Raw genomic sequence first — 27,761 nt, forward strand, 5'->3', positions numbered from 1 at the left:
CCATTCCACCCTCTGCTTTTTCCTGGGTGGTGCTTAGCATTTCTCTAACTATTCTGCATACTTCTAGCTTCAGGTCATTGATAACTTCATTCCTGAATTGGTCTATGAGGCTCTCTAAATGGCGCTTAATGTATATTGGTGCAGTGTCCTCTATTGCCTGATTCTCAGGATTGGGGGTCGAGGAGCCTTTTTTTTTTTTGCTTCCCTTCCCCATATTTTCTGTTCCTTATAAAATGTAATCTTACACAGGAGGCCCGGCTTCCCTGCCTGTCAGCCACAGCTTGATCAAATTGCGCTGGCTAGTTGTTCCCGCTCACCGCTGCGCCCCAGGGAGTTGCAGAGGAGGCAGCCTACGCGGGAGTCGGTGGCTCCTCCGGGCCACCGTCAGGCTCTGGGATCTGGGTTAGGCCAGCCTAGGGAGTCCGCGAGCAGCGTCCCTCCGGCCAGGCACCTTTCACCAATCCCGTCCGAGAGGGAAACGTGCGGCTGCAGTGCCACCGCGCCCTGCTCTTACAGGACTGCCCGCGCCCAGAAAATCCTCCGCTGGAGTCAGACTGCGGTAGGGAGTCAGTTCCTCGCTCACCTCGCCACCAGTCAGCCTTCCTCCCTGACCGTCGCGTCTCCGACTCCGTTCGCGAACTCCCGTTCCCAGAGCTCGGTGGGCACGTCTCTCCTTGCCGAGCCGCTATGAAGGCGCCGGCCGCCGGGCGGGGCGGGAAATCTAAACCGCGGTTTCCAATGGCGCGGAGTCGAGCCTCCACACCGAGATTTTTCTGTTCCTATTTTAGCGCCAGGACTGTATTCCAAGTTGGATTCTCTCAGCCCAGTTCGTTCCTGAGTCAGCAGAGCATATCTCTACTGGTTCGTATCTCCTTAGTCCGCATCATTCCTGGCCTCTGAGCCGAGCCTTTAGAGAGCGTTCAGTAGTTGCTGTTGTCTGTCCGCCATTTTCTCCGGAACTCCGCATCTGCTGTTTTTTAAGTGCCGTGGCTCAAAATAATTTTATGGAAAGTAGCATATTTTGGGGTACCACAGTCTGCTGCTTTCAGAGCATGATGCTAAGTAAGTAAGCCAGTCACTGAAGATAAACACTGTATGATTCTACTCAGAGGAGGTTCCTAAAGCTGTCACAGTCACTGATTAGAATCAGACAGTAGAAGGGTGACTGCCAGAAGTTGGAGGAGGGGACATGGGGAGTGGCTGCTGGACAGAAAGTCTCAGTCATGCATGAGGAATAAGTTCTAGCAGCCTGCTGTACAACCCTGTCCCTGTGAAGCACCCTCTGTGGCTCTCACTAAAAGTTTAAGAGCAACTACATCAATTGTTCGCACTATGATACAATAAAAACCAGGCAGAGAACACACAGATTATATGCGAAAGCTTTAACATAAATAAGTGAATAAAGTTCGCAGTGAGGTGTCACTTCACACTCACGAGCACTGTGCACAGTTGTTCCCCCTTACCTGTGGGAGACCTGTCCCAAGCCTCCCAGCCATGCCTGCTCCTGCCGATAGTACTGAACCTTATTTGTACTCTATTTTTCCCTATAGCACAACCGTCTTAAGATTTAGCTCATAAATTAGGGACAGTAGAAGGTTACCAACAATAACTATAATTGGAACAATTGTAAGCTTATGCCACAATAAAAGTCACATGAAGGTGGTCTTCCACAGTATGTCCCGTGCGGTATTCGTCTCTGATGACATGAGCTGATGCACGACCGTGTGAGTGATGCAGACGGAAGATGGTGGCCCTGTGACAGCATCAGTGCATCCAGAGGGCCCTGATGCTGCCAGTTAACTGAAGATAGTGAAAACCATGGGCAAAGAAACTGCAGATAATGGACTGTGGTGATCAGAGAGATAGATGGTAAGCGTTAGCAGGGCCACAGCGAAACTCCAATTCTCAGACACTGGCGGCGGGGATGTACAGTGGTATGGCCACTTTGGAAAACAGCTTAGGGTTAAAGGCAATGAATGAGACCATGTGACCCAGCCAGGAGAGCAGGAACACACATCCCCGCGAAACCTGTATGCAGTGTTCACAGCAACCCTACTCAGCAGAGTTAGAGTGAGGCAGGCGTGGGGAGCATGCCCACAGTCCCAGCACCCTGGAGGCCGGGCAGGAGGATCCCAAGTTGAAGTCCAGCCTGGGCAGGGCTGAAACTTAGCAGGACTCTGTTACAAAGTAAATGAAATAAGAGGTAAGGATGTAGCTTACTGCGAAGACTCTGGATTCAACCCCCGGTACTGAAAAAGGAACTAAAGAAAGAGGAAGCTTCCTCGAAATTCATCAGCTGATGGATGCATAAACAAAGAGCTGTATAAATGCACTCTGTCAGTACAAAAACATTAAATGAATAAAAATCAATTTTGATATATGCTGCATTAGATTGCACATTAGAAATGCTCTATGTGAAAGAAGCCGCTCACAGAAGAGTGAGTACATATTATATGATTGCACTTACATGGGATTTCCAGAATAAGTGAATCTGTCACCTGGGGCTGAATATGTGGCATGCGGGGAGAGAGTGGGTGTGACTGCTGGTGAGCTTTTTGAGGTAACAGAAGTGTTCTAGATTGTGATGTTGGCTGCACACTTTCAAATGTACTAAATTCCATTTGACTGCATGCTTTAAATGAGTGTGGTGAGTTATATTTTAATAAAGCCATTTAACATCTTGTAAAGCATATCCAATTGCATTTTGTTTAAAAATAATGACAAGTGACACCCAATGTTGATAATTTAAGACTTTGACATGGCCTTTGAATAAAACATTCAGGCTTGATTAAAACTGGAGAAGAAGGAAAGGGAGGCAAAGGAGGACAGACACGAAGGACACTTGGCAGAAGCATTCTTGTTTTAACTTTCAAAAACATTGCATTTGAAATTCAAAAGCAAACCAAAACAATGGAAAAAGATTACGTGTGAACCCGCGAGAAAAGCACAATGTCTGTGCACCATGCTTGCAGCAGCTGAGCCTGGAAACACAAGCCCAAGTGTTTAAGTGAATGTGCCAGCAGTGCTCCTGGGCTTGTCCATCTCTGTGCTGTTTCATATCTGCCTCTTCAAACAACCCAAACCAAAGGTGCTGATCTAAACTCCACTGTGCAGCTCTGGGAACCACATGTATCCCCAGCCCTAAGCCTGTCTGAATGTCTTTTCGTTGCTCACTGGCCCCCAGCATCTGGCCTGGGTGCTATATTGAGCTTTTGCCCCACAAATGAGTCCCCTACATTTGGCTACACAAAATAATTAGGATCTATTCTCCTTACCTGGCAATATGGCTGGGATGACCCTTGCGGCTCTTACTGAGTCTCCCAGGAAGACGTGAATTCCTTCAGGTCAAAAGCCCGGTGACATGGGCTTTTGAATCTGACAGTTACTGGAGTCAAACTAGGAGGAAACCAAAGCCCATCTCTAACTGAAGCGATCTACAGTTTTGTTATCCTCTCCTCCCTCCCTGTTCCCAAAAGAACTCTGCTTGAATGGGTCCCCTGAGAGATTAGGGATTTGCTTCAAAGTAAATAAGGGAGGGGAGGGGGGCTTTCAGATCTGCAGCTCAGCGCGGGTTTGAGCCCCAGCAACACACACACACTCGAAAGAAAAGAGTAGCTATCATGATAAATTTTAAAGAAAGCGAGGTGCAGGGATGCAGTGGGTAGTACACTGCTTCCTGGTGTAGACATCCACTCACATAAACACTGGAAAGGTGAACTGAGTAGTCCAGTTACTTAACTTGTTATGGGCTAAAGGGATCAAGAGACAGAGATAAAGGGACAAAACTAAACTTTACAATGAATACTTCATGTTGTTTCCACATTTAGACCCTGTGACTGGATTATGTACTCAAAATATTATGTTTTGGGGGAAAAAAAAGAAGAAAAGAAAAGGAGAAAAACGATGATTTGGTTTTTCCTAACAGCCCAGGCAACACAAGTTAACATTTTTGTTTTCCCCGTTCTGAATTGCATCAGTCGTAGCCTGAGGCTCTGACACTTTCCTATGGACTATGACGTCCATTTCTTACAGTTGGATTCTTTATTCCCAGAACTAGATTGTTGAGCAGTTTTGTCCTTCTTCGAACCTCACTGCCATATCAGGTTAAAAATAGTAAGAACCACCTAACTGCCCTAAGACTGTCTGCGCTTGCTGTCTGAGAATTTGTTAACAGAAATAGGTGGAAGCCCAGGAAGGAGAAATGTGCAGCCTCCAGAGGGTGCTGGGGTTGTCTGGGGAATGGGGACTTGCTATAGAAAGTTACTCTATGTAAATAAACCAAACATTAACATGCTAAGGGCTGAATGCTGGATTTGACCTAAACAGAGCAAATGAAGGACTCAATTACATTACAGCGGACCACTGGGTCTTTTTTAATTTCTCTTTTTCCAGGAAGTTTAACTTACCTTGAAAAGGGGATACAGTTAGAAACTAATAGCGAATCTCTCTCTGCTGGTAGATTTTATATATATATATATATGAAATGTACAGCAATTCGGGTGCTGTAAAAGAATCCTGCCATTTTTGGGATCTCGTTGTTCTCCGTTAACAGAAAGCCCTGGGCCCTCCGGTTCCCTGTGTCCACCAGCTCTGGTGCTTCTAAGTCAAGGACAAGCCCACTGGCAGCGAGGGGACCTGGTGCTGCTGCATTGGTCCCTACTGTCCGTGACCCTGACTTGACAGGGATGTCACTCATCTGACACACAGCATGACAGAACATCCATTTCTTACGTGAAGCTCCAAACCTTCCAAAGCAGCTCTTCCTCTACTCTCTGGATTTACTTCAAGAAACAAAATGCCACTTCCCTTCTGCACGGTCCCAGCTCCCCAGGACCTCTCTATCTGGGCATCAGTTAGCAGCAACTGCCCCATGGTATTAAACCCAAACTCTTCATCAGGGAGCACGGAAATGAAAGGGCTTGTGAAGCCTAGCAGGTGCTGGTCAGAAAAGCACCAGGTCCTGGAACAAAATCCCTAGCCCCGGCAGCAGGGCTGGGTGGCTGGTGCAAATGTGTTTGCTAGGTCCGGAGCTAAGAGCATTTTCCTAATAACAATTTGAGCAATGAAAGAATGAGTTGTGTACACTGGATCTGGATTCTGGCTATGGATGGGAGACGTAGGGTAACAGAAAATAGGGCACAGCAGTGCCGTCTATGAGGAGTGACCTGATAAAAAGAACTCTTGCAGCCCAGTGTGGGGGGCACATATCCATAATCTCAGAACTCTGGGAGGCTAAGAAGGAGGATCACAAGTTTGAGCCCAGCCAAGGCACCTCAGAGAGACTCTGCTCTAAAATAAATATCACTGGAGATATAGTTCATGGTGAAGGTTCTGGATGCAATCCAAAGTACTACAAAAATAGATAAGCATAAGTAAAAATGTATAAAGACCTTTTGGCTCCATGTTGGATTTGTAAGCAAGATGCGGTGATGCCTGGTGACAGGTCACATGGGATTGAGCAATTCTAAACTGAACAAAAGAATCCTGGAATGGGGGTTCTGGAAATGGAATCACTGTCCTGTCTAATACTCAGCCCAGGTTTGAGTCGCAGTTCCTGAATGCAGAAAACCTTGATGCTTAGTGAGGTCTGCAGCTGTTAACAGACAAACTTGCCTCATCTCTCCTCCACTCCTTCATCTGGCCATTCGAGCATTTCAGAATTTGCTCCTATCAAAGGTAGGGGAAGATGTATTTATGTGGGAGCGTCAGCAGCTGATACTGCTATCTGGTTAGATCAGTTCAGAGAACACTGTCTCGGAGCTGAGGAATGAGGGCTTTGCCACCAGCTGGGGGCAGATGAAAAATGAGACCCAGAAGCATTGACAGATAGCTTTCCTCAGCCCAGTTCTGAGCACTGGGATCCCTCCCTTCTGTGTCCCACAGCCCCCAGGGACAAAATAGAAACTGAGACATTAAACTTTTTCTTTCTTCCTCCTTTTGATTTGTGCTGCTTTGCTATTTCAAGGGTCATTCTAGCCCAGCTACCCTGAGGCCTCCCGCGTCAGTAAGCACAGGCTCCTGGATGTTGTATCACAAGTTCCCCTCATATAGGGTGCAGAGGAAAGGAAAATGTGCTTTCCCCATCCATGCTGCCATGCAAGTCAGCCTCCCAGGGCCCTTCACCTCTCAGCCTCAGCTGCACTCAGCCCCGGCGAGAAACAAGCTAGGATCCAAATCAGAGGAAGACCAGAACAGAAGTTACTTGCCATGGGAGTTTGGAGTCTGTGTCCTTAAATAGCCAAAGCTTCTGGGATGGTGGCAGAGCCCGCTGTTCCCCTCTCCACTCGGCTCCCCATGGAGCAGACACAGCTCACTCTGCCCTTCAGAGGAAAAAGACATCACTGGAGTCCTCATGCAGGCCAGGTGAGCCGGCTGACCGTGACATGACCGTGACACAGATTATCATACAAGGATGGGCCTCAGGAGCACAGTGGCTGGTCCAGATCACCTGCAGAGGAGGCAGGAGATTGGTCTTGGCTCATAATTTTGTTCAGAATCCACCTTTACAACCAAAAGCACACAACCACAGCCAAGGGGTGCACCCACTAGGCTTAAACCAGAAGTGTGTGGGCGCATCTGGCTCCAGAGAAATAATGACGATGACCCTGGAGAGATAACCCAGACTGTAGGAGAGGTCATTCAGGGTGCCACCATGACTCCCTGGAATATGGTACAAAAGGTTTAGTAGCTGGACGTGGTGGCCTATGCCTCTAATCCCAACACTTGGGGGCAGAGGCAAGAAGATCCTGAGTCTGAGCCCAGCTAGGGCAATTTAGTGAGATCCTGTCTGTGACAGTTAACTGATTGCGTCAATTGGAGAAAGAAACACTCAATTAAATTGGATCAGCACAGTTCTGGGAGAGGCTGAAGGGATTTACTGGATATAAGTGAGGGTGATCAAAGGGCTGGCCATCTAAACGGTATGAAAGGGAAAGGAAGGCCAAATCTTCACCCTCTCCTTGATGTCTCCTCCTGGTTTCCAGCGCAGATTTCTCCTCAGTCTTCCACTGCAGACCTTTGGCCTCGGAAATAGATTCAGGCTCGCATGGGCCACTACAGTGAGCTCCAGGCCTTCGACTGGATCCTTCTGCACGCTTCTCCATCTAACCCTGTGGGTGGCCACTGTAAGCCAATCTTGTAAATCCTTACATAGTTGTGTATCTTGCAGTAAATCTGTTCATTTAGTAAGCACTGATACACTGTCTCAAAATACAAAGTAAAGAGGGCTGGGGCTGTAGCTCAATGTGAAGGCTCTAGGTTCAATGTCCAGGACTAGGAAAGCAAAAGGCTTAGTGTGCCGATAGGGATCAGGAATTGTGATTGCTACGTACAGTCATGGCCAGTGAGAGCATAGTCACAGCAATGTGGCAGCTAGGAAATGCTTTCTTTGGCTCAGAGGATTTGTAGACAGTGTTACTGCTTTTTTGTAGGGGGACAGACCTTCCCACTGTCAGCACACTAAATGTCACAGGGGATTCCGAGGACAGAGTGATGACTGACAAGTCAACCAAACTGTTCCGAGCATATCTGCAGAACACAGCCTTGTGTTAGAGACCATGGAGGTGGTAGAACAGGACAGCACACTAGGGGGTGCTACACTTGTACACAGGTACTTGGATGTACGTGCGCGCACACATGCAGAGTCTCAAAGACAACTTTGCAGGAGAGATGCTCTTGGTAACCCTTCTTTTGTCTGACCAGTCACTGTTAGTGCTGAGAAATGTCACCTCCTTACAATATTCGGTTAAACTCCAGGCAAACAGGCAGGCCTTAAACTGGCCACCTGCTTGGAGGGGCAGGGAAAGTTCTATTGCGAGCAAAGAAGGACTCAGACTATTCTTGGTGATGTGTGTCAAGTCACAAGTTCTGATTTTCAAGTGTGTCCACATTTACTAAGCTGAAGGTCAGTTAGCAAGTCACTGCTTTCAAAAAAACAAAGTGGTAAACTTCTGAGATCTTGGGCAAAAGATAAAGTTTAGGCTCTCACACAAATATAGATAATTTGGGATGGTTAAATTGCCTACTACTAGCTTTTACCAACATGCAAGGGGTTCCTACAAGTCAGCTGATAGAAGGTATTTCTACCCAGGACTCCTGCTTACCATATATCCCAAAAAGTTATCAATAATCTGTACACTTGCAGCAAAATGTGAACAAATATATTGAGATATATTTAAAAGAATTAAAAAAACATTTCACAAACATTTGTTGCCATAGGAATTATTTTTAGCAATAAATGTCCACATCAAAATTTAAACATCGTTCAAAGTATGATTATCTGTACTAAGTTATGCAACAAATTATGTAAACAGAGTTGGATACATTTCCCTGCAGGAGTTACCTCATTCCTGGGGTGGAAGCTGTCTGTCTCAGACATTTTTCAGGGGTCCAATTAAGAAAACTGCTATTTTCAGAGCAACAAAAATAAAAGCTTTTATTTGTTCATTTGAATATAAAACAGGCGTTATCACAGATGTACAAAGCGTACTGGTGGTTGAACATACAAGAAGGTTGCTGTCCTTTGCACATAAAAATTTTGTTTGAAACTGTGATTGGTTGAGTACATGAATTTCTCTAACCAGTCACCACACTCTGAAATAACGCTGCTAACATTCAACTGATAAAAGGGACCATTTCCCTTGGGTAAAGTGTCAAGCAGGATTAAATATATATAATAAACAAGCACCATGAGGAATCTGCTCCTGTTTGATTAGGTCTGTGTTTCCATGTTCATTGTGTACCCTCTTTTTGTGCAAGTCGATTACATGGTTTTGGCTGACTTCAAAAGCACAAGGTCACAAGACAAACATTTTTTTTTTTTACATTCTCATGAATGATTTATCTACAGTACAATTTCTAATACAGAACGATCCTTCTTTATTGCTGAAACTGGTGGTACTTAAATGTCTCCTTTTACTTGCACAAACTTCGGTCCTAGTCCCATCAACTCTTCTGAACCTAACTCTAACATCAGAGATGACAGGATGCAGAGGAGACTTGCTATTAACTGCTTTCACATCTGCCCCGCAGCGTTCGCCCTCCTTGGATGTGAAGTTGATATGGTGGAAGTTAAAATGTTTGAAATGACATCTAATTTTTTCTTGCTTCCTGACAGCTGGACCTCACATGTTTTCCTGCACATTGCTATTATGTTTCACAATCAATAGCCTATCTGAAACATTAAGCTTACTTCCCCTTAAATGAGATGTATAAGATGTCTTTTTTTCCTATATGTGGTAGATTTTTCCCCCTTAGGAAGCAAAAAACTGTCGGAATGTGTATCTGAAGCATATAGAGAAATACACACAGCAATGAGCAAACAATATTTTCAAAATAGAATGATTTGTGGAGATGGAAAGATGCTCCATATATGCAGAAGGTTTTTTTTTTTTTAAAGTGCCACTTAATTTAAAAAAAAAATTAATCAGCCTTGGATCTCAGAAGTCAAACAAAACTCTCTTTTAGCAAAGGGCTTACTGCTGGCTGCATATAATGAGGGCAGACAAAGACACTGCCTAGAATATAATAAAAAAGAATCTAAATTTTGCCCAGCAACAATCTTAGTCATGCATACCTAGTACTGAGAGCCACTGCGGGATCCTATTGGGGGGTGATTATAAAATAATAAATCCATCTTGATTTGCCCATCACTCCTCAGTTGGATACAGACAGGCTGATTCAAGTTAGAAATGCACAGAGGAACTCTGCAACTTAGAAAGTATAAGCAGCGACAACAGAGACAGAGACCAGGGACCTGTCCATCAGGGCACAGGTGCAGCTGGGAGGATTTCTTGCTCTGTTATGATCCCTCCACTCCAGGAGGGGGCGGGTTCGTTTAGGGTGGAGCTAGAAAATCCCAGAGACCAGAGGTTCAGAGTTGGCTGGGTCTTCAGACGAGGGACGTCACTTATGTGAGTCTTTTCCCTTAAAACTGTCTCGACTTTCTGTCCACACACACAGCAGCCCAGTGGGGAGTGGGGGGACACCGAATGCAACCTAGGGGAGGGGCGCGGCCACAGAATAGTATTTCTTCTCATACCAATGACCAAAAAAAGGTGACACTATAAGGCTGAAAAACATGGTACAAAGAATTCTTGCAGCTAAGGAAACAAGTGTTCTTTGCCAACCTGCAGCCCCCTCCGTGTCGTCGGCACATGCTGGCACTAGCACGTTCACTGTCATCCCCACGGCAAAGAAAAAATAGTGCACACTGAGCTTAAAATCCCTTTACCATCTCCGAGATGGCAGTAATCCCACTTGCTGGCCTCTGGTTCTAGAAGAAACTCCGACAGGGCTACTGCAATCTGTGATTGCTCGCAACAGCAGCGTGTATGTGAGTTCGGTGGAGGGTGCACCATGCAAGTGACAAGTTCTGCATTTAAACTTTAAAATCTCCTTTTCATTAGTGAATTTATATTTCATATATATATATTTGTTGTGATACTATCCACGCAAGATAATACAACACTTTTTTTATATTAGCAAACATTACAAGACTTTAATATTCTTGAATGTTTTTTCTCTTTTATACTTCTAAAGAGATCAAAATAAATTAAACATTTTGTACATAATTACATATTGAGGAAGTTAACTTATTTTTATCTTTTTAGTTTAGTACAAAGATATTTGCAAGATAATTGCCGAAATACACCTTATTTATAATTTCTTCTCGTCCTATGCTAACTTCAAAGGCCATAAATTGGCCTTTATCTCTTCAGCACATTTCTGACAAAGAAAGCTGCTAAAATCTAATGGGACGGTGCTATCCGGAAGATTTTCTCGTACCTCAATAAATGTTCCAGAAGGGTGAGATCTATCAATGGCTTAAATTAGTAACAGATCCATGTCATTAAGATTTCATGACACATTAAAACAGAGAAAACAATTCTTTGTCACACTACATAAATTGTTTAAAAGAACCCATCTGGAGGGCAGAATATTTTTTAATTGCTATTTCAGCTTAACAAAATACCACATTTACGAAGAGAGCACTTTTTATCCAATAATTAAAAAAAAAAGGAAGAAAGAAAAGTTTTTGAAATGAGCTTTTCCAACAAACTGAAGGCAGTAATCCGAAGTCCTTCTGAGCAAAATCCAGCAGTAAATTCACATTTCATCTCCGTGCCAGGGTGACTGCTGTGTGACATCCTCCTCCCTCTTCCATCCCACCACAACAGGCTCCGTGCTGGCGACTGTGGCCCTTGCATCTGCATGGTTCAGTGGACATTAAGAAAAATGTTTACATCCCTAGAGAAGTCCTGGAAGCCACAGATGAGACTACATGTTGTAGGCCACATAGATGGGGTCCAGCTGGTCTGCCAAAAACCCATCACGGAGGTGCATCCGCTGTTTCTCCCCACGAGAGTTGATGGGAATGACCCCGATGTCCACCACGACTACAACGCCTACAATCAAGTAGTGTTCCTCCAGGACTACGTTGGTCACCAGTGGAACCAGGTCCAAGGCTTCCTGCTCTGACCCATCAAGCTCCACCACCACCACCAGCAAATTTGTCCAGGTGAACACAGCACTGCAAGATAGAAATGGGATACTACCGTTATTTGCAAGTCTTTAATTTCAAGATTATGTTTTCTTTTTGAAAATGTTCTGTCAGGCTGTTTGGATCTGCTTGAGTACTCCAGACAGTCTGGGTCCTCTCTCTGGGGCCCAGGCCCTGTTGCTCAGGCAACAGTGCAGGCACAGCCTTTTTGGCGAAAATGCAGCTAATTTGGATGGGTCTTCTCCTACAGTGATTTTGGAGAGTGTCTGGATCTTTTCAATTTCCATTTCTATAGCATGCGTCTGCTTCTACCTCCTTAGAGGAGTCACCTTCCGCTTGTGCCTCTTTGCTGCTCCTGGAGGGCTGACCTTGTTTTAGGCTGCAAGACACCATCATCTGCCCTCGGAGTGACCCTGTGCCTGTCTCCAGCTCCCAGCCATTGCTGAGGGGTATACACGTGGTGACAGGATGCTCTTTTCTTTGCCCTCTTAGAATGTGCCCTTAACATCATCTACATCCCTGTCCTCAGACCTAGGATGGAATCTGGTCAGTGTGTGATGAGGGTGAAGCCAACAGAGCCTCAACAAGTTCTGGGGTGTTTGAGCTCATGTCTCTGCAATTGCCAGAGTAGGGACGTGCCTGGGCTGGTCCCAATTCTGTCCCAATTCTGTGCCCAATGGGGCACATTTTATTTGGCACATACTGTTTTGTCCGACATAGTTGTTTTTTTTATAGGAAGGACCTCAGAGTATTTAGTCTGCCCAGTAGTAAAAGCATAACGCAATGCTTTACACTTTAAACCACATTCACTTTGCAAAGTTGGCTTTCAGAACTCGTGTAAGGATCCTAAAATTCATAGATGATGATATACAAAGATCTGCTTGGCCAGAAGGTTTCTGGGCAGTGAGGGCCACATAGTGAATAAGATAATGCTCCAGAGGTTCCAGACGTGTGTGTGTGTGTGTCTGTGTGTGGGTGCGCGCAGGATGCTGCTGCTGCATAGAGAAAGGAACCCACACGAAGGAAGTTCCTGGGTGAAGGAGCCTCCTGGTGAGGGACGGTACAGTCTTTGGGCATCTGTTCTTTCCTGCCTGATTAGTGGGTCCCACACAGTTCAGGGAAGAATAAGAAACTCTTGTTTTCTATAAGCATGAGAGTAAGTCAACCAGCAAGGAACTAGTGTTCTCATCACTACAGCCAGTACACGTACACACATTCAAATAAAAGGGAAGAAGTAGAGCGTGTTCAGAAGTTCTCTCCTGAGTTTTGCATCTTGATTGCTGCACCCAAAATGGAATGATCTGCTGAGAACTATTTCCATGATGTGTTGGTGTTAAAACCTCCAAGTAGGGCATCTGTGACACTAAAATCATGTTGCACATGAGCCCACATTGTAAGTTTGTGGCATCAAAGTTTACACACAACTTCCAGGCATCTTTGGTCTAATTTTATTATGGCATTTGAACTTGATGGCCGGTCCTGGAGGACCAGGTGTCAGCTCAGCTGTCCACACATGATGTAGTAGGCCAAGCTCAAGCACACTGCTGCCACCCCTCGGTGTGGCAGGAAGCCATGGGATAGAGGCAGGATACCCACCTTCCATCACAGCCCTCCTAAGGGCTACCCCGCTATAACACCGAAAACCCACTGGAGAGGAGTGCACGAGTTAGTGGACTTGAATTTGGTAACACGGAAATGGTTCCATTCCACGGCATGGAGCTTCCTGGTGTGAAGCCACCAATGAGGTGCGCAGAGAGAAGTGGGAGAAGGCTGGAGAGGCCAGGACGGGTGAGGGAGGAAGGACAGGCAGTTTGTGCTTTGATTGTTTCTAATGTATTTCAAATCCATCTGCATAAAACGCACGCACTCCCTGCTTCCTTTTGTCCCGGCCTCCATATGAACAGGTGAATGGGACGCCCTGGCCTATGGCCACACAGCAGGGACCATTGATGGTGCTTATGATAAAAGTCACAGACCAGAAACCCAGAAGGGTACAGGGAGGCCTTCTGCTCATCCTTTAGCTGTGGCCTTGCTTGAGGGAAAAGATAAAGTCAATGAAAACAATTTTCAAAAAACACAAAACTAAAAGGCTCTAACTAATATTTATAACTACACAGGTAGAAAATGAGGCCCTGTGCCCATTTCTGGCCTGATTTCTTTCTAATGTTTCCATTTTCTTTCTCTGTCTGTAGCTAGTAAAGTGGTTACTGATAAGTTTTGTTTTGAGACAGGGTCTTCAACTTACTATACACCCAGGCGGGCCTTGAACTTGTAATCCTCCTGCCTTGGCCTCTAAGTGCTAGAATTTCAGGTGTGCACTACCAGCCCTGGCTCACTCTGACAATCTGAGTTTGTTTGGGAGGTGCCTGGAGGCTCAGCCCCAGGCTAGTTCATGGGCAGACACACTGCATCCCGCGCCAGGTGCTCACTGCTCAGATCCAGTCAGTTGACACGAGGGATGGACCTCAGGTCCAATCCACAGTGGTGCTGCGCACAACGCAGTCCAGCTGCACTGCATCCTGATCCTTTCTGGCTAGAAAGGAAACTTGTTTCATCACATTCTTTGCCAAGCAAGGAATATAGCATCCTCCTTGCCTATCACTAAGTGAGTGAACAAACTCACCTACAATCATGGCGCTGAGTCACTTTTCCGAACAAAGCATAAAGACACTGAGCAGGTCTGTGACCCTATTAGCACTGGTTGACAATATTCTCACCTTTGGCTGCTCTGACATTGAGGACAATGAGGAGCCCATTCCTGGGGGCCAGCTGCTGTTTTCCTAGGAGTGCTGTTAATATGCTCAGTGCCTCACAGCAGAATAAACAGGCCAGAGAAGACGACACGTGCCCACCTGAGGAGGCCAAGAACCTGTGCCCTTACCTGGGCCTCTCACCTGCCAGGGAGCACGTGTTGGCCCTGCTCATCCTTGGCTTGGTTCCACTCTGGCTAGTTTGTCCCGCAGGCCTCTTTGGCAAGGCCTGGCCAGAAGGCTCCTCTCCTCTCCCCTCAATACATGTCCAACTGCATTTGCCCCTGCTTACCATTCTGTGACGCTTTTATGGGCTCTGATGACTGAGGTCTCGATGTCTATGGGGTGATACCTCATCCCCCTCAGCTCCATAGCTTCATCCAGTGCCCCCACCACATACAGGGCATCATGGCGCTCTGTGGGGAGGTAAATCACATGTCAGCTTCTAACCAAACTGCATATTTGCTTTTTAAAAAAAAAATTTTTTTTTTTGTAGTACTGGGGCTTATACTCAGGGCCTTTGAACTAAGTTATATCCCCAGCCCCATCTTATTTTCTGTTTTGAGACAGGGTTTCAGTAAGTCACCTGTGCCTCTTAGAGAGCTGGGATTACAGGTCTGTGCCAGTATGTCTGGCTAATTTCTTTCTTTTCTTTTCTTTCTTAGTAATTAAAACTGCCTTTGCCTGCTAAGTGAGACAGAGAAATAAAGAAAGAGGATCCAGAATTTGGGATGGCTGGTTCTCATCTGGCTAGTGTGGAGCCACAGCTGATTGGCCTCTGGAAAGTCTGTCGCTCAGAGGCTGTGCACAGCCACCACACTCTCTCTAATGTCAGCCTCTCCCCTTGCTAAGTCTGTCCACCTGGGGGATGTCACTCTTTCCTTGGGTCAGTTTCAGCACAATGTCACCTACATGATTACATCTGCGTCAGTTGTGACTAAGATACCAAGTTACACTATTTAGTACTTAATACCCAAGCACCCACCAGGGAGTCCGCAGAGGTTTTACCTGTCCAAGGCACACAGGATATGGCCACACTCACCCAGTGTGCCTTGATCACAATTGCATGTGCTCTTCTCTGTGTAAGTGTCATTAACTAGGAAAAGCTGCCTACCCATGATTCCACACCAGCCCACGCCCTGTGGTCTGAAGGAGTAGAAAGAGGGGTTCCAGGGCTTCCTCATCCTAGACAGGTACAAATGTGGTCCCAGGAGAGCATGCCTGCCTCTGCCCTGGCTGATCCAGTTAAGTTTCTGATGGGCCTGGTGACAGGGGATGGTCCTACATCAGTGGCCGAAATTCTAGGCACTTTATCATAGGAAACATGCAGCCTGTGCTTGGTGATGGCTCCTCTGTGGCTTTTAATCTACTGTTGGTTCTCTGGGAGATTTCTGCCTTTTCTCTCCCTGCCTGTTAAGCTCCGCTGAGTCCAGACTGGGTACAGGAGTGCACATGTCCTTTTGAGTCCAGTTGTCCCAAACCTCAGACTGTTTTCAAGGTCAGGGGAACCTGGCCTCTGCTGGTACACTGGACTCACCTCCGTTTGCATCTGTGAGCTCAGTTCTCCGCAGGAACCCCAGGTAGCCTGTCCGTGCCCAGATGGTCTGTGTGTCTCCAAAACTCAACCGAGAGTTGAAGTGATCTGACTGCAGGGATTCATCTCCATAAATGGTAAAATATCCACTGGCGTTGTGGGCACTGTGAACCCAGATCTGCAAACAGAGCAAAATGTCACTGTGGATGGGCTGGCTGGAGACTCCTGGGAGGAGAGGCTCGGACTCCTTTACAGTTCAGCAGGTTACATCCAGGCACACCCAACATTTCCTTAGGCTGAACAAGCAAGAAGATATTAATCTCACTCAGATCTTGCGGGGAGACACACAGATGCCCACAGAGTTCCATGAAATAAAGGCACTATACCAAGGTTAAGGCTGAACCAGCAACCCAGCCATCCTTCTACCCAAAACTGTACTAAACAGACTGACTGAAAATTTAAAATCAGTTCTTAAGCACAGACACATCAATGAGCAGTTACACCATAGTAGTTCTTTTGTGCTTTTCCAAATGTAACAACTGTTTCTAAGGAATAATTGGGGGAAATGATAGAAAGCTTTAAGATTTTTTTCCCTTTTACCTGGTTAGCACATTTTAAGAAACAGATCACAAAAAAACAACACAACAGAAGTGAAACTTAAGGTGGAAAGGCTGGGAACATTGACAGACAGGAAACAGGAATGCTGAAATCACTAAACAAAGAAAGACAGATTCACAGAGGTAACATCTTCTATGTACAACAGGGGAATGTCTGAATAGTGAAGTTAATAAAATTCTAAAGATGCTCACATCCCTAGATGCAGCCATGCCTACATGAGAGGATCGCATGCACCACCGTTTTTCAGAATGTGCAGTATTCCTTGCAAAGGAATTCTAGGGTTAGGTGCTGTTGTGGTTTAGATCTAAAATGTCCCTCAAAAGCCTCAATAGTTGAGAAGTGGAGTTTTTAGAACGTGGGTGGATTGCAGGAGTGCAATGCTCACCAGAGCACTGGCCAACCCACTGATGACTTCAGTAGCTAAATCTACTGTCAGAAAATGGGGCCTGGTTGGAAATGGGTCACTGTGGGGAGTGTATTCTTGCCCCTGGTTCCTCCCTTCCTTCTCTGCTTCCTGGATGCTACAGACTGAGCATCTTACTGTTCTTCCATCTTACTGTCATGCCATTTCTGCCTTGGAGTCAGTCAACTATGGACAGATTCTTCTGAAACTGTGAGCCGATGCAAACCTCTCTTTTAAATTGTGGGTGTTAAGCATTTTGTCCTAGCAACAAGAAAGTGACTAATACAGTTGGTTTCGTTATTTTATTTATAATGAAAAATGGCCATGTTCCTTAAAGTAAAATATGCCATCTTGTTTACCACTGTACCCCTGGTCCCCAATATGATGCCTAGCATACAGCAGGTATTTAGTAAATACCTAAAAAATGAAAAATGAAACAGACAAACGAAGTGTACCATCAAAATGAAGGTAATGCTATGTCTTCTCTATTCCTCCAAACAAAAAATTTCCCAATAAACCCAATGGATGCTTTTTAGCCTTAAAAAAAGGAGGAAATCTTGCCATATGTATCAACATGGACAATTTGTAGGACATTATGTGAAGTATGTCAGACAAGTGCTACATGATTTTGCTTTCTTTGTTTTGTTGTTTTTTGGTGACACTGCACATTAAACCTAGGGCTTTCACACTAAGCTATATCCTCAGGCCTTTTAAAATTTTTAATTGAGACAAGGTCTTGTGAACCAAGAGCTAAATTTCCCAGGTTGGGATGGATTTTGAAATTTTGCTGCCACAGCCTCCCAGAGTGCTGGTATTATAGACAATGTCACCATGACCAGCCTGACCTCACTTTTAAGTGTAATCTTAAAAGCTAAGCACGTAGAAACAGAGAGTAAAACAACAGTTACTAGGGCCTGGGGGTAGGTTGGGAAATGGGGGAGATGCTGACCAGAAGGTACAAACCTTCAGCTATAAAAGAGTAACTTCTAAGGATCCAGTGCATGCATGATGACCATGATGGTTTACTTGAAACTGGGTATGAGGGAAGAGCTTAAATGTTCTGAACACATGCAAAAAAAAATGAAGAGGAAATTTATGAAGTGGTGGGTACGTTAGCTAACTCGCCTGTGGCAATCATTTTATAACACTTACATACACTGAAGCGTCACAAATACCACACTGTATACACTGCACACCGTATCTTACTATGTCAATTGTACCTCAATCACCAAGGAAAGAGATGCATTCTCAGAAAATCAACTTACAGATCTGACTGGCTCTGGTCACCTCCTAACCTCAGCCCTAGCTTGACCCAACATAGAGGCCACCAGCCAGGAAGACAGCACCCTGGAAACCCTTTTCAGGAACCCCTAAAAAGCAGGGGCTGGGGATTTAGCTCAGCGGCAAAAGCGCCTGCCTTGCAAGCAGGAAGTCCTGAGTTCGATCCCTGGTACCGATAAAAACGAAAAAGACAAAATAAATAAATAAATAAAATAAAATAAAAAAAAAAAAAAAAAAAAAAAAAAAAGAAAGCAGGCTCTGGCTTCCATTTTCATTTTTAGGCATGTACGGTAAATAAGCACTGCATACAACTTTGTCAGTTCAGTTCTGCTTTCTGTACATGACTAAGACTGGAGCATGGATGTCAATCCTAGTGTGTCTGCCACTCACTGGATGAACACACACCTAGTAGTGACTGACAGAGTGTACCTCGGGGTGTGTTTGGGTGGTCACGGACATGTGACTGGAGTTCTATTTCTGGTCTTCACCCTTTCCCCTCTGATCACCCCCCACCACCCCATCATAATCTAAGCCTCTTTCTCCCGCTGTCCCCTTCCACCATGCTATTCCAAGTGTGGATTGAATCCTTTGAAACTAGGAGCCAAATAACCCTGTCTTCCTATAAGCTGTAGGTGTCAGTAACGTGGCTCAGTGACTGGAAAGCTGACTCATACAGGGCTGAAGGCCCCAAAGGTAGCACAAGACGAAAAGGGACACAGAAAGTGAGGACTCATTCGTGAGTTGTGGGCTGATCCATGTGCTGCATGGAGACGGGTTCCTGAGCGTGCTGCTACTTTCCTGGTGCCAGGACACAGGGGAGTGAGGAGGAGGGCAGGGGCGATTTCAGCAGACCCCTTAGCTGGGTATTGGGGTCTTCCACTGAGTACCACCTCAGGAGGGCAGTGGGAGGGAAAGGAAGGAAATGTGCTGATGCCTTATGAGGTGGTGTTCACACTGGGCTGTTCCGAGACCCCCTCCTTCCTCTGGGGGGGAAGCAGGTTCAACATCAGAGAGAACGAAGGTGAGTGACAGATGAGGTGGGAGGTCCTTGGCGTCATCATGCAGGGACATGGCAGTGTGCCTGGCAGCACCATGGCCTATGTGAGATCAGTGGTCAAGAATTCGAGACAGGAGGCCAGACAGTGTAGTAAGGCGTTTTTCTCCAGCCACGCCAGTCACAGGGTGTGGGGAGAAGTGCAGGGAGTAAAGCCCGACCAGCTAGGAACATATTAGAACAACGGTGCAGATTCCTACTGCTTACTTCCTGGTTGGAAACAAGTACATATACCGGCAATTTGCCTATTTTGTTAGCCTCTACCTACTGCTGCCACACCTATAGGTTGTGGCACTGCTCCTTTTGTAAATCTGATACTTCTCTGATGATTTTTAGTAACGAGGGCAGGCAAATAGAAGAAAAACACAAGGGCTGAAAGATAAGGATGCACAGTTGACAGTTCTTTGAAAAGAATCCCTTGAACAACATCCCGTTTTGAAATTATGAACTTTCATGGACTCATTTAGGTAACAGAGCTTATCTTGAGCTACTTCCCAGCCCATCAAGACTCGGGAACAGCACTGCATCCCACAGCCTGTGTCAGGGAGCAGGGGATAAGGGACAAGGGACAGGAAGACAGGTTTGCTCTGGACAGAGACCTCCTATACTGGACACGAGGACTCACCTCTCCCAGGTGCGAGTCCCCCAGTGGTCCTTTTGTTTCAGGATTAGCAATGATGATCCGAACCCCAGGAAGTATCTGTTTGGGAGAGGAGACAACTTGATAATGGGTAGAAAGACAGGAATGTATCACACACAAACCAGCTACAATCTTGCTAGAAACCTTGCAAAACGTCACTCAGAAGTACAATGGCATTAAATCAAAAGGATTAAATCAAGGGCTGGAGTGTGGCTTGGAGGTAGAGCTCTTGTCTAGAGTGAATGAGGCCCAGGTTACATCCCTAGCAACACACACACACATACACATACACACACACACATACACACAGAGCGTATGCCACTGTAAAATTACATTTCGCTCTAATTACACTACAGTGATAGATCTTGTATTAAAGTAACCTTAAAAGAACAAATTCTGATTGTCAATCATTATCTTAATAAAGTGAAAATCATTAAAAATGAATTCTGAATGAAAACATGATAAATGAGGTAACATTTAACATAAAATAAGAATTTTTGGTTACTTCCATAAATATATTTCCATGATATGATGGTGCACAGGCATGAATGAAGGGCAATGGGTACAGTCATCCCTGAATTCACAGAGGCAGAATAAAGGCTGAATTGTGTAGTGACTGGGGACTAAAGGTCACTCATCGATTCTGGTAAAATGACTCAGTTTTCCAGCTGCTTCTGTGGTAGTCAGAATAGAAGGTTTTGTTTTCAGACCCAGCACAATCTGCCAGCTTCTGATTAGGATGTGTGGACTGACAGCCAGCTTTTCTCCATTTTTTGTGCCCTTGGGGAGTTTTGTCTTGTAGGTAAACATCTTTCCCTAGAATGGATGTCAACACCAAGCCTCTCCCCTACGGACACTTAGCAATGGTCCAAATTTCACTGACAGCACGCATCGTAGGAGTCAGAAGTCTACTCCGGAAACCGCTCATACAGCCTGCTGCAGCCCAGCTACTTTCACAGTGCACAGGTGTGAGAGCGCCAAATGGCCCTCGGGGCTGGCACACCACTGTGGGCAGCGGGGAGGCTGCACCCGAGTGTGACCACACTACCCAACTGTGTTAGGGTGGTGGGGAGCACCTGCCCAACTGTGTGAGGGCTCCTAGCTTGGACTCATGCAGACACAAGCTTTAAAGGTCCAGAGCAACATAAGATGCTTCTAGAATTATACCATGTGGGGAGGGGATCTGACAACTGGGGCCAAAAGAGAAAAAAGGAAGCTCCTCATTTCGTGTAGTTTTGCCCTGTAGTTCTATGGGAACGTCACTGTGGCAGAAGCAGAAGCAGAAGCAGTTGTGCCCTGATAACCAGTCCACACCTATCCACTTCCATAGTATGGGATACTCTTAATTTTTTGGTACCAGGGATCAAACTCACAGCCTCGCACTTGCCAGGCAGGCGCTCATACCGCTGGACTAAATCCCTGGCCCAGATATTCTTTAGTAATTTTTAACTAGGTCCACAGATATGCAGGTTTATAACCTTCCTTTTAGCTAGGTGTGATCATGTGACTAGATTCTGGCCAAATGTGCAGTATTTAAATATAAAACAGCTTTGGAATCTTCCTTACAATTTGCAAGTTTTGTCTCTTTCTTGTCTCTTCTGCTGGATGGAGCATGAAAATGATGTCTAGAACTGAAACAGCCATATTAAACCTTGAAGTAACTTTTGAACAGAGGCCTTGTAGAAACAAAAGGCACCAGAGCTCCTGGTGACTTCTTATAGTAGTAGATGCTTTATTTCCCAATTTTAACATTAATTTTTTCAGTACCCATACACTCTGACTAATGCAGAAACACAGCTTCTTTCTTTAATACTTACTTTTCCTGACTCCATCAAGGGCAGACTATGAGGAGATCCTCTTTCTACTAGCCGGACTCTGCAAGCAGAAACAGACAATGTCACTGAGTGCATTTTCTCTACCACTGTCACCTCTGCCATCCTCAGGACATGGTCCACGGCCTGACAGGTAGCTGAGGAATGTTAGTTGTGAGCATTTTTCAGTGGCAAAGGCAGGACTCCAGGAAGGGTGATCCCTTAGCAGGATCAACAGCCTGTGGCAGGGAGTGGTCAGCGTGTATCACTGAAGGCCTCAGAGAAGGAAAACTAAGTCACACATGCCAAATCTACAAAATAACTAGAAAGACGCATTTAAGTAACCAAATTTCAAATTGACATTTGCAGAAGAGGAGGAGAACTAAACAGCATTCTTGAAAGAGCTGCCGATCACCGATCGCCCTTGAGAGTGAAGTCTGGGGCTATACAAGGCCAAGCCCTGAGTGTGAGGTGTGCTACAAACTAAGCATTCCTCCAGTCAAGTGAACACAGCATAGCATTCTTGCAGAAAACAGACTGTTTTTAGCTTTAAAATATGTAACAATTTAGTCTTAAGAACTGCTGAGGACACCACTGCTCATCACATCCAGAGACGGCTTGTGGTCCCTTGTGGGTATCTTGCTCTTAACGTTTCATGGTCTCTGCTCTCGGTTTTACTATTCCACCATATTAGAGGACAGTGATGCCATTTATCTAAGGGGCAATGCTTATGTAATCAAAGTAGAGGAAAAAGAAAAATGCTCCGATGCGTGAAGACTAGAGAACGTCAGATGGATACTCCCTGGACCTGTGGACAGGGCTGAGAGCAGGCAGTCTGAGGCTAAGGCAGAGTCAGATCACAAGTGAGCTTTACCCAATGTCTCCAGCTTTAGCATCTCTTCCACAGTGAGATCAGACATGCAGGAAGGACCCTTTCCTTTGCACCCAGCATAACTGACTGCAGATGACAGGTGGTGACTAGCCAAGAAAGAATACTGAGGGGCACAGAGCCCTGAGCCGCTAGTCCAGACAGGTGGAGCAGCTCCCAGTCCAGGGCAGGCACTCCTGGGCAGGTAGATGCACCTGTGAAGCTGAGCTTCTGGTGCCGCAGAGGTGAGGTGCAGAATGGGATACAATCCAGTACTGGCACAGATGCATGTGCCAGGTAGACGTGGGGCTACCACAGCATGGAGGAGTCACAGGAGCTGGGCAACTGGCACCACTGGCTGCTCTTTCTGGGCCAGGGCACCATTTCCCTCTGGCCACTAAGCAATGGGATGCCTAGCTCCTACCTGGCCTGTGACAGGCAAATCTTCAGCAATGGGGACCAGAATGGGGAAGGGCAGCACTTCACCTTTAGTAGACAGCCTTGGGGAAACACTAGAGAGAAGTGCCTGGGCTGCTTCATCAGCTCATGATGAGCTGGAAGAAGTTTCCATTACCATTCCAGATCAAACAAGAGCTACCAAAATTTTGGTACTTTTCTTAAGGAAATCCTTGATGCAGTTAGCAGTTGAGAGCTACCAAAGATCTTACACAATATTTAAACTTTTAAAATATGCAAATAGACTTCAAAATGTTAATCTTTAAAAATAATTACTAAGCCAGCCATGGGGGTACTAGTCTGTACTCCTAGCACTCTGGAAGGCAGAGGCAGGAGGACTGTAAGTTCCAGCCGAGCTTAGGTAACTTAGTGACTTAGCAGGACCTGCCTCAAAATTAAAAAATAATGAAATGTTGCACTGATATAACTCAGCGCAAGGCCCACATTCAATCCCCAACCCATCCAACACACACACACACACACACACACCTAGCTATATTAGTATATAATTATGAGACATTAAAGGTCTTTGGGACCAAGGTGACTTTATGCTAGTTTAGGGTATATTACTATTAAAACCTACTATGAGAACACTACTCAGAAACTATGGTGAAACACCAGCACTCTCCCCGTAAGAAAGTTTATCAGGTAGCAGCATACTTCAGAAGCAGGTACTTGTGGGCAGATGTGACATTAGCAAGTGATACCTGTGCTACCAAAACAAAGGTGACTCTAATCTGCACACCAAGAGGCCACTGCCGTCACCCTAGTTCAAGCAATTATATAAAGTGCGAGAGGCTGGGGACTGTGGGTCATTGGCCAACTATGGAATGAAGATCCTATTGTTTGCCACAGATGGAAAAAGCTATCAAGAATCCAGGCTAGACCTGGTGGGAAATTAGAAGTGGGCAAGGGTGAGCAGGGCAGCATCAGGAGAAGAAGGGGACACGGAATGAGAGAAAGGGCACAACACCTTGCCTCAACGTCTGTGGCTACTGCTGCCCAGCAGTGAGCAGCTGATTTAGCAGTCTTATAAAGGCCACATGATGAGGCCACAGAGCAAGTCTTAGCCTAAAGTGTGGGCCTTTTTGGAAACACCCATCATTTTCTCTATGATCAACTCTATTTTAATTCCCCACCACACCTCAGGTCAGGAGCACTAGGAACTCTGACAGCTGCATCATTCCTGGGATAACTTCATACAAAGTGTCTGGTCCCATTTGCGAGGAAAATGTGTTTGACGTAAGAGCACGACTGGCAAATACTCTAGGATTCTGTAAGTCAGTGTCCAGAATGCCAGACCTTTCGCAGCCTATGCGAGTATCTCTACAAGGACAGGAAAGAAAATAAGACACAGCCATGCTCTCTCTGTCATCTATATCCTGGATGGCTGTAATGGCTTGTATCGAGCTGTTCCACCCCAAAGTCTCATGCAATCCCAGGTGGGCTCTATCCAGGGCTGTGAGGCGAGGATTAAGCGTGCGATACTGGAATTAAGGGTGCCCCACCCTGGGTAAGGAATACAAGGGACAGAAAGAAGGCTTGTTGCTGGCTCACCGCCTTCTATGAACTGTTTTCTCCTCTGGGATGCCCCTCTGTCTGCCACCCTGCCTTAGAGCTGGTCAACAGGAACTGAAACCTCTGTGAATTGTGAGCTACGATAAACCATTCCTCCTATAATGCTGGGTACTGGGTATTTTGTCTCAGGAATGAGAAAAGTAACTGAGACAGCTGCCCAGGGTCCTGCTCTGATGGTCTTCTTTGCTCTGGTGCCTTCAGATTTCATCTTCTCTCCTGGAATTTATTTACCCTCAGCCTTAGAAAAGGAAGAGATGAACATTCTGCTGAGAATCTTGTCTGAAAGGTGAAAAATATCAAAGATATCTTGCTAAATTTTTTCCCTGCTCTGGTCAGTACAAAAAAAGGCATGAGTCTTTCTGATCAAAGCAGGTGCACGGTGCTAATATCACTTAGTGTTGGTTCTAAATGAAAAGGCTAAGATCCTATTAACAAAAGCCACATAAGAATTCCTTCATCAGATACAGAAGGTTAAGCACAACATGGTTGTATTCTCTTATATGAGAAGCCCAAGATACAAACCCACTAAAGAATAAAATGAAGGACAAATGGCTAAGAAATGGGGAGGCAGATTTTTGGGTGAAGAGGATGGGGTAAAGGAGATTGAAAATGATCAAGGTATGATTACATCAGATGTTCATGATATGTCAGAAATATGATAAGCAGATATACATGAGGTATATACAATACAAGACAAATATATATACAGATATAGATATATACCAAGTCCCTAAAAAGAACGTATGTAATTATTATGTGTTGCACACATACCAATGTCTTAAAAAGAATTCCTTCGTCTATATGGAAAACAAAAATATTCACAAGCTAAAAAAGAGCAACACATTAGCTCTTATAAATGGCAAAAGATGTGGCTCCTAATTGAATTGGGATGCAGCACATAAATCAAAGGGCTGATCTCAATGTGTGAAGAACTTACAGAAAGAAATGAAAACAAGGTGGTATGAATTCTTTTTTTTTTCCCACAAGGGAATATATTCTGTAGGGTGACAATGTGAGTCCTGATGGCTGACAGTGTGACACGGTGACAGTGAGAGCCCTGAGTGAAGACTCAGGAACAACCTGTACTCAGAGCTGACTTTTACAAACTGGGGAACCTACCCCAGGCAGGCAGCTGCACAGAGCGAACCCAAATATGACACACCCACACAGAGCAGCGCCTACGGCACCGGAGTGGCGGTCATTAGCCCTGCTCAGTTAGAACCAGCCATCCACCTGACGAGTGAGGGCTGCACTGCTTGGGTGAGGATCTTTGTGGAAGGGAGAAGAACAGACTGCAAATACCACTGGCTTGCTGATTGGGCTGCCCCTGACCTACATTTCTGAGCAGGATGGAGTAAAGCACAAGCCATTCTATCTTCAAAGAGTGACTAAGCTGAGGTAGTCATTTAACAGATAGCTTTTTGTGGTAAAGCACTTGCTTCTCTACTGGGTCTGTTTTAAACAGTCCAGGAGCTGACAAAACCTGCTGGCACTGAAGCTGGAATCTACTGCTTCTCTTCTTGCTGCCCGCACTGGCCCCTGCATGAGCTTGGGTGTCCCTGGCTGAGATCTGCTGTTGTCAGGCATCAGCTGAGTCTGCATACTGTGCAAATCAACTCAACTCTACCACCTAAGTGTCTAAATATAGTCTCTGCCCTGTCCCTGCTATCAACTCGAATATCAACCCTGTACCTGGAGTGTGTGGAGGGGTTTTTTACATCTGAAGTTGTTAACTGGATCTGAAGTTTAGACTTCCACTAAGAAAGGAAAGACGGGGTTGTGATGAGGAGATCTGCTGTAAATTCTGTAGTCTCTCTCCTCCTTGGAAGTGCTCTGAAATCCACATGTGGAGCGCTCTGTAGGAAATGAGGCCTTGGAAGTCTGGAGGCCCACAGAATGGGGTGAGGGGATGCATGGTTCACCCAGGAGGCCTTTCTGTGCCCCTTTCATCTCCAGTCACACAGCTGCACAGGAAGATGGGAAGATGCTGCTCACATGCTGAGCTCTCCCATCATTAGCCTGAGCACAACCACTGCCAACTGGCTCTCCCTCCCCAGCCCCATCCCACTATGAGAAGCCATAGAGGCAAGCCTTCTTCCTCTGCCTGAGATTTTCACCACGAGGCAAGGAGCCATGTGTGAGTCTATGTAGAGAGCCATGTGTCCCAGCCCTCTCCCAGGACCCTGGCCCTTGCTTACACAGTTAGCAGAGCATCGATCCCAACACTGACTCTGAACACTTCTCAATAACCACTGAGGAGCACAACCACACCATCTGCATGGGAGAGGATGGAGTGCTGGCACGGAATAACTGCCCCTGCCAGACATAGTCTCCTCAAAATTACCCGTGCAGGAGCCACTGGACATGGCGTAGTTCAGATGAGGTGCAGGGAGCACTGATGCAGATGGTCAAGGAGGACAAAGGGAACATGTCCCCCTCCCTAGCCCATGCCACTGCCAGCAATGCCCATCCCTAACAGTCACTTGTGAACTGGAGGATAAATGAATGCCACATTTCCAACCTTGACTAGGCCAGCTGCAGATGTGGTACTGCACAGGGGAAGGGCAGCAGGGCACAAAGCCGCCCAGTCACACAAATCTGAGACACCCTCTGTTTGTAGCCAGTTCATCCTCCTGTATTTAAGCACATACTATTGAGAAACCAACAAACTTTTAACTAAAATTTTAAAACATGTTCTCTTCCAAAAATAATGTAGAGCTGCTAAAATACCCAACAGAACAAGACCATCTGAGTAATAAGGTCTTAAAAATTCTATAAGATAAAGAGGAAATTAAATATTAAACACCTTTATTTAATTAATACAGGAACAGTGATTGAATTCTAAACTTTCTGGCACCTAAGGTAAACATAGGAGGAAAAGATTCAGTCAAATGTTTTTCTGCTGATTGACAGACTGATTGTGATAGGGATTGAGCCCAGGGTCTTCATACTATCTCCCCAGTTCTTTTTTCATGAGAAGTTGGGCTCATGCTGGGCTCATGCTCATGATCCTCTTCCCTCAGCCTCCCAGAGTGCTGGAGTAATAAGGGTGTGCACCATGCCCAGACAATTAGGCAAGTTTTATGGTCAAAGCTCTGGTTGCAAAATTTGGCCATTTTCTTTGCAACCAGTGAAGCATGTAAGATTGGGTCACTAAAATCACAAGGAAAAAAAATCAGTACATGAATTTACCATATATCACACATTCCAAACTACTAATAATCAACAAAATCTACTCTGGTGGAGCTCTGGGGTAGAAAAAGGACAT

At 45.6% G+C, this 27,761-nt stretch overlaps 1 protein-coding gene across 4 annotated transcripts in view; it reads right to left on the minus strand.

Annotated features, from left to right (window-relative positions):
* Positions 1-8,407: 8,407 nt before the first annotated feature.
* The window catches only part of Dip2c (disco interacting protein 2 homolog C), a 419,016-nt gene continuing 399,662 nt past the window's right edge, over positions 8,408-27,761 (minus strand). For all 4 annotated transcript variants that reach the window (XM_063260126.1, XM_063260125.1, XM_063260124.1 and 1 more), the window contains 5 exons: positions 21,598-21,655; positions 19,766-19,840; positions 15,788-15,962; positions 14,543-14,666; positions 8,408-11,530 (listed from right to left, as the gene is read on the minus strand). In XM_063260126.1, the coding sequence (XP_063116196.1) occupies positions 11,278-11,530; positions 14,543-14,666; positions 15,788-15,962; positions 19,766-19,840; positions 21,598-21,655 (685 nt within the window). In that variant the 3' untranslated portion in view covers positions 8,408-11,277. The remainder of the gene's footprint in view (positions 11,531-14,542; positions 14,667-15,787; positions 15,963-19,765; positions 19,841-21,597; positions 21,656-27,761) is intronic.

The sequence above is a fragment of the Cavia porcellus genome, unplaced genomic scaffold (genome assembly GCF_034190915.1).
Source record: "Cavia porcellus strain 051 isolate PalLab524CR breed Dunkin Hartley unplaced genomic scaffold, mCavPor4.1 scaffold_13, whole genome shotgun sequence".
Lineage (NCBI taxonomy): Eukaryota > Metazoa > Chordata > Mammalia > Rodentia > Caviidae > Cavia > Cavia porcellus.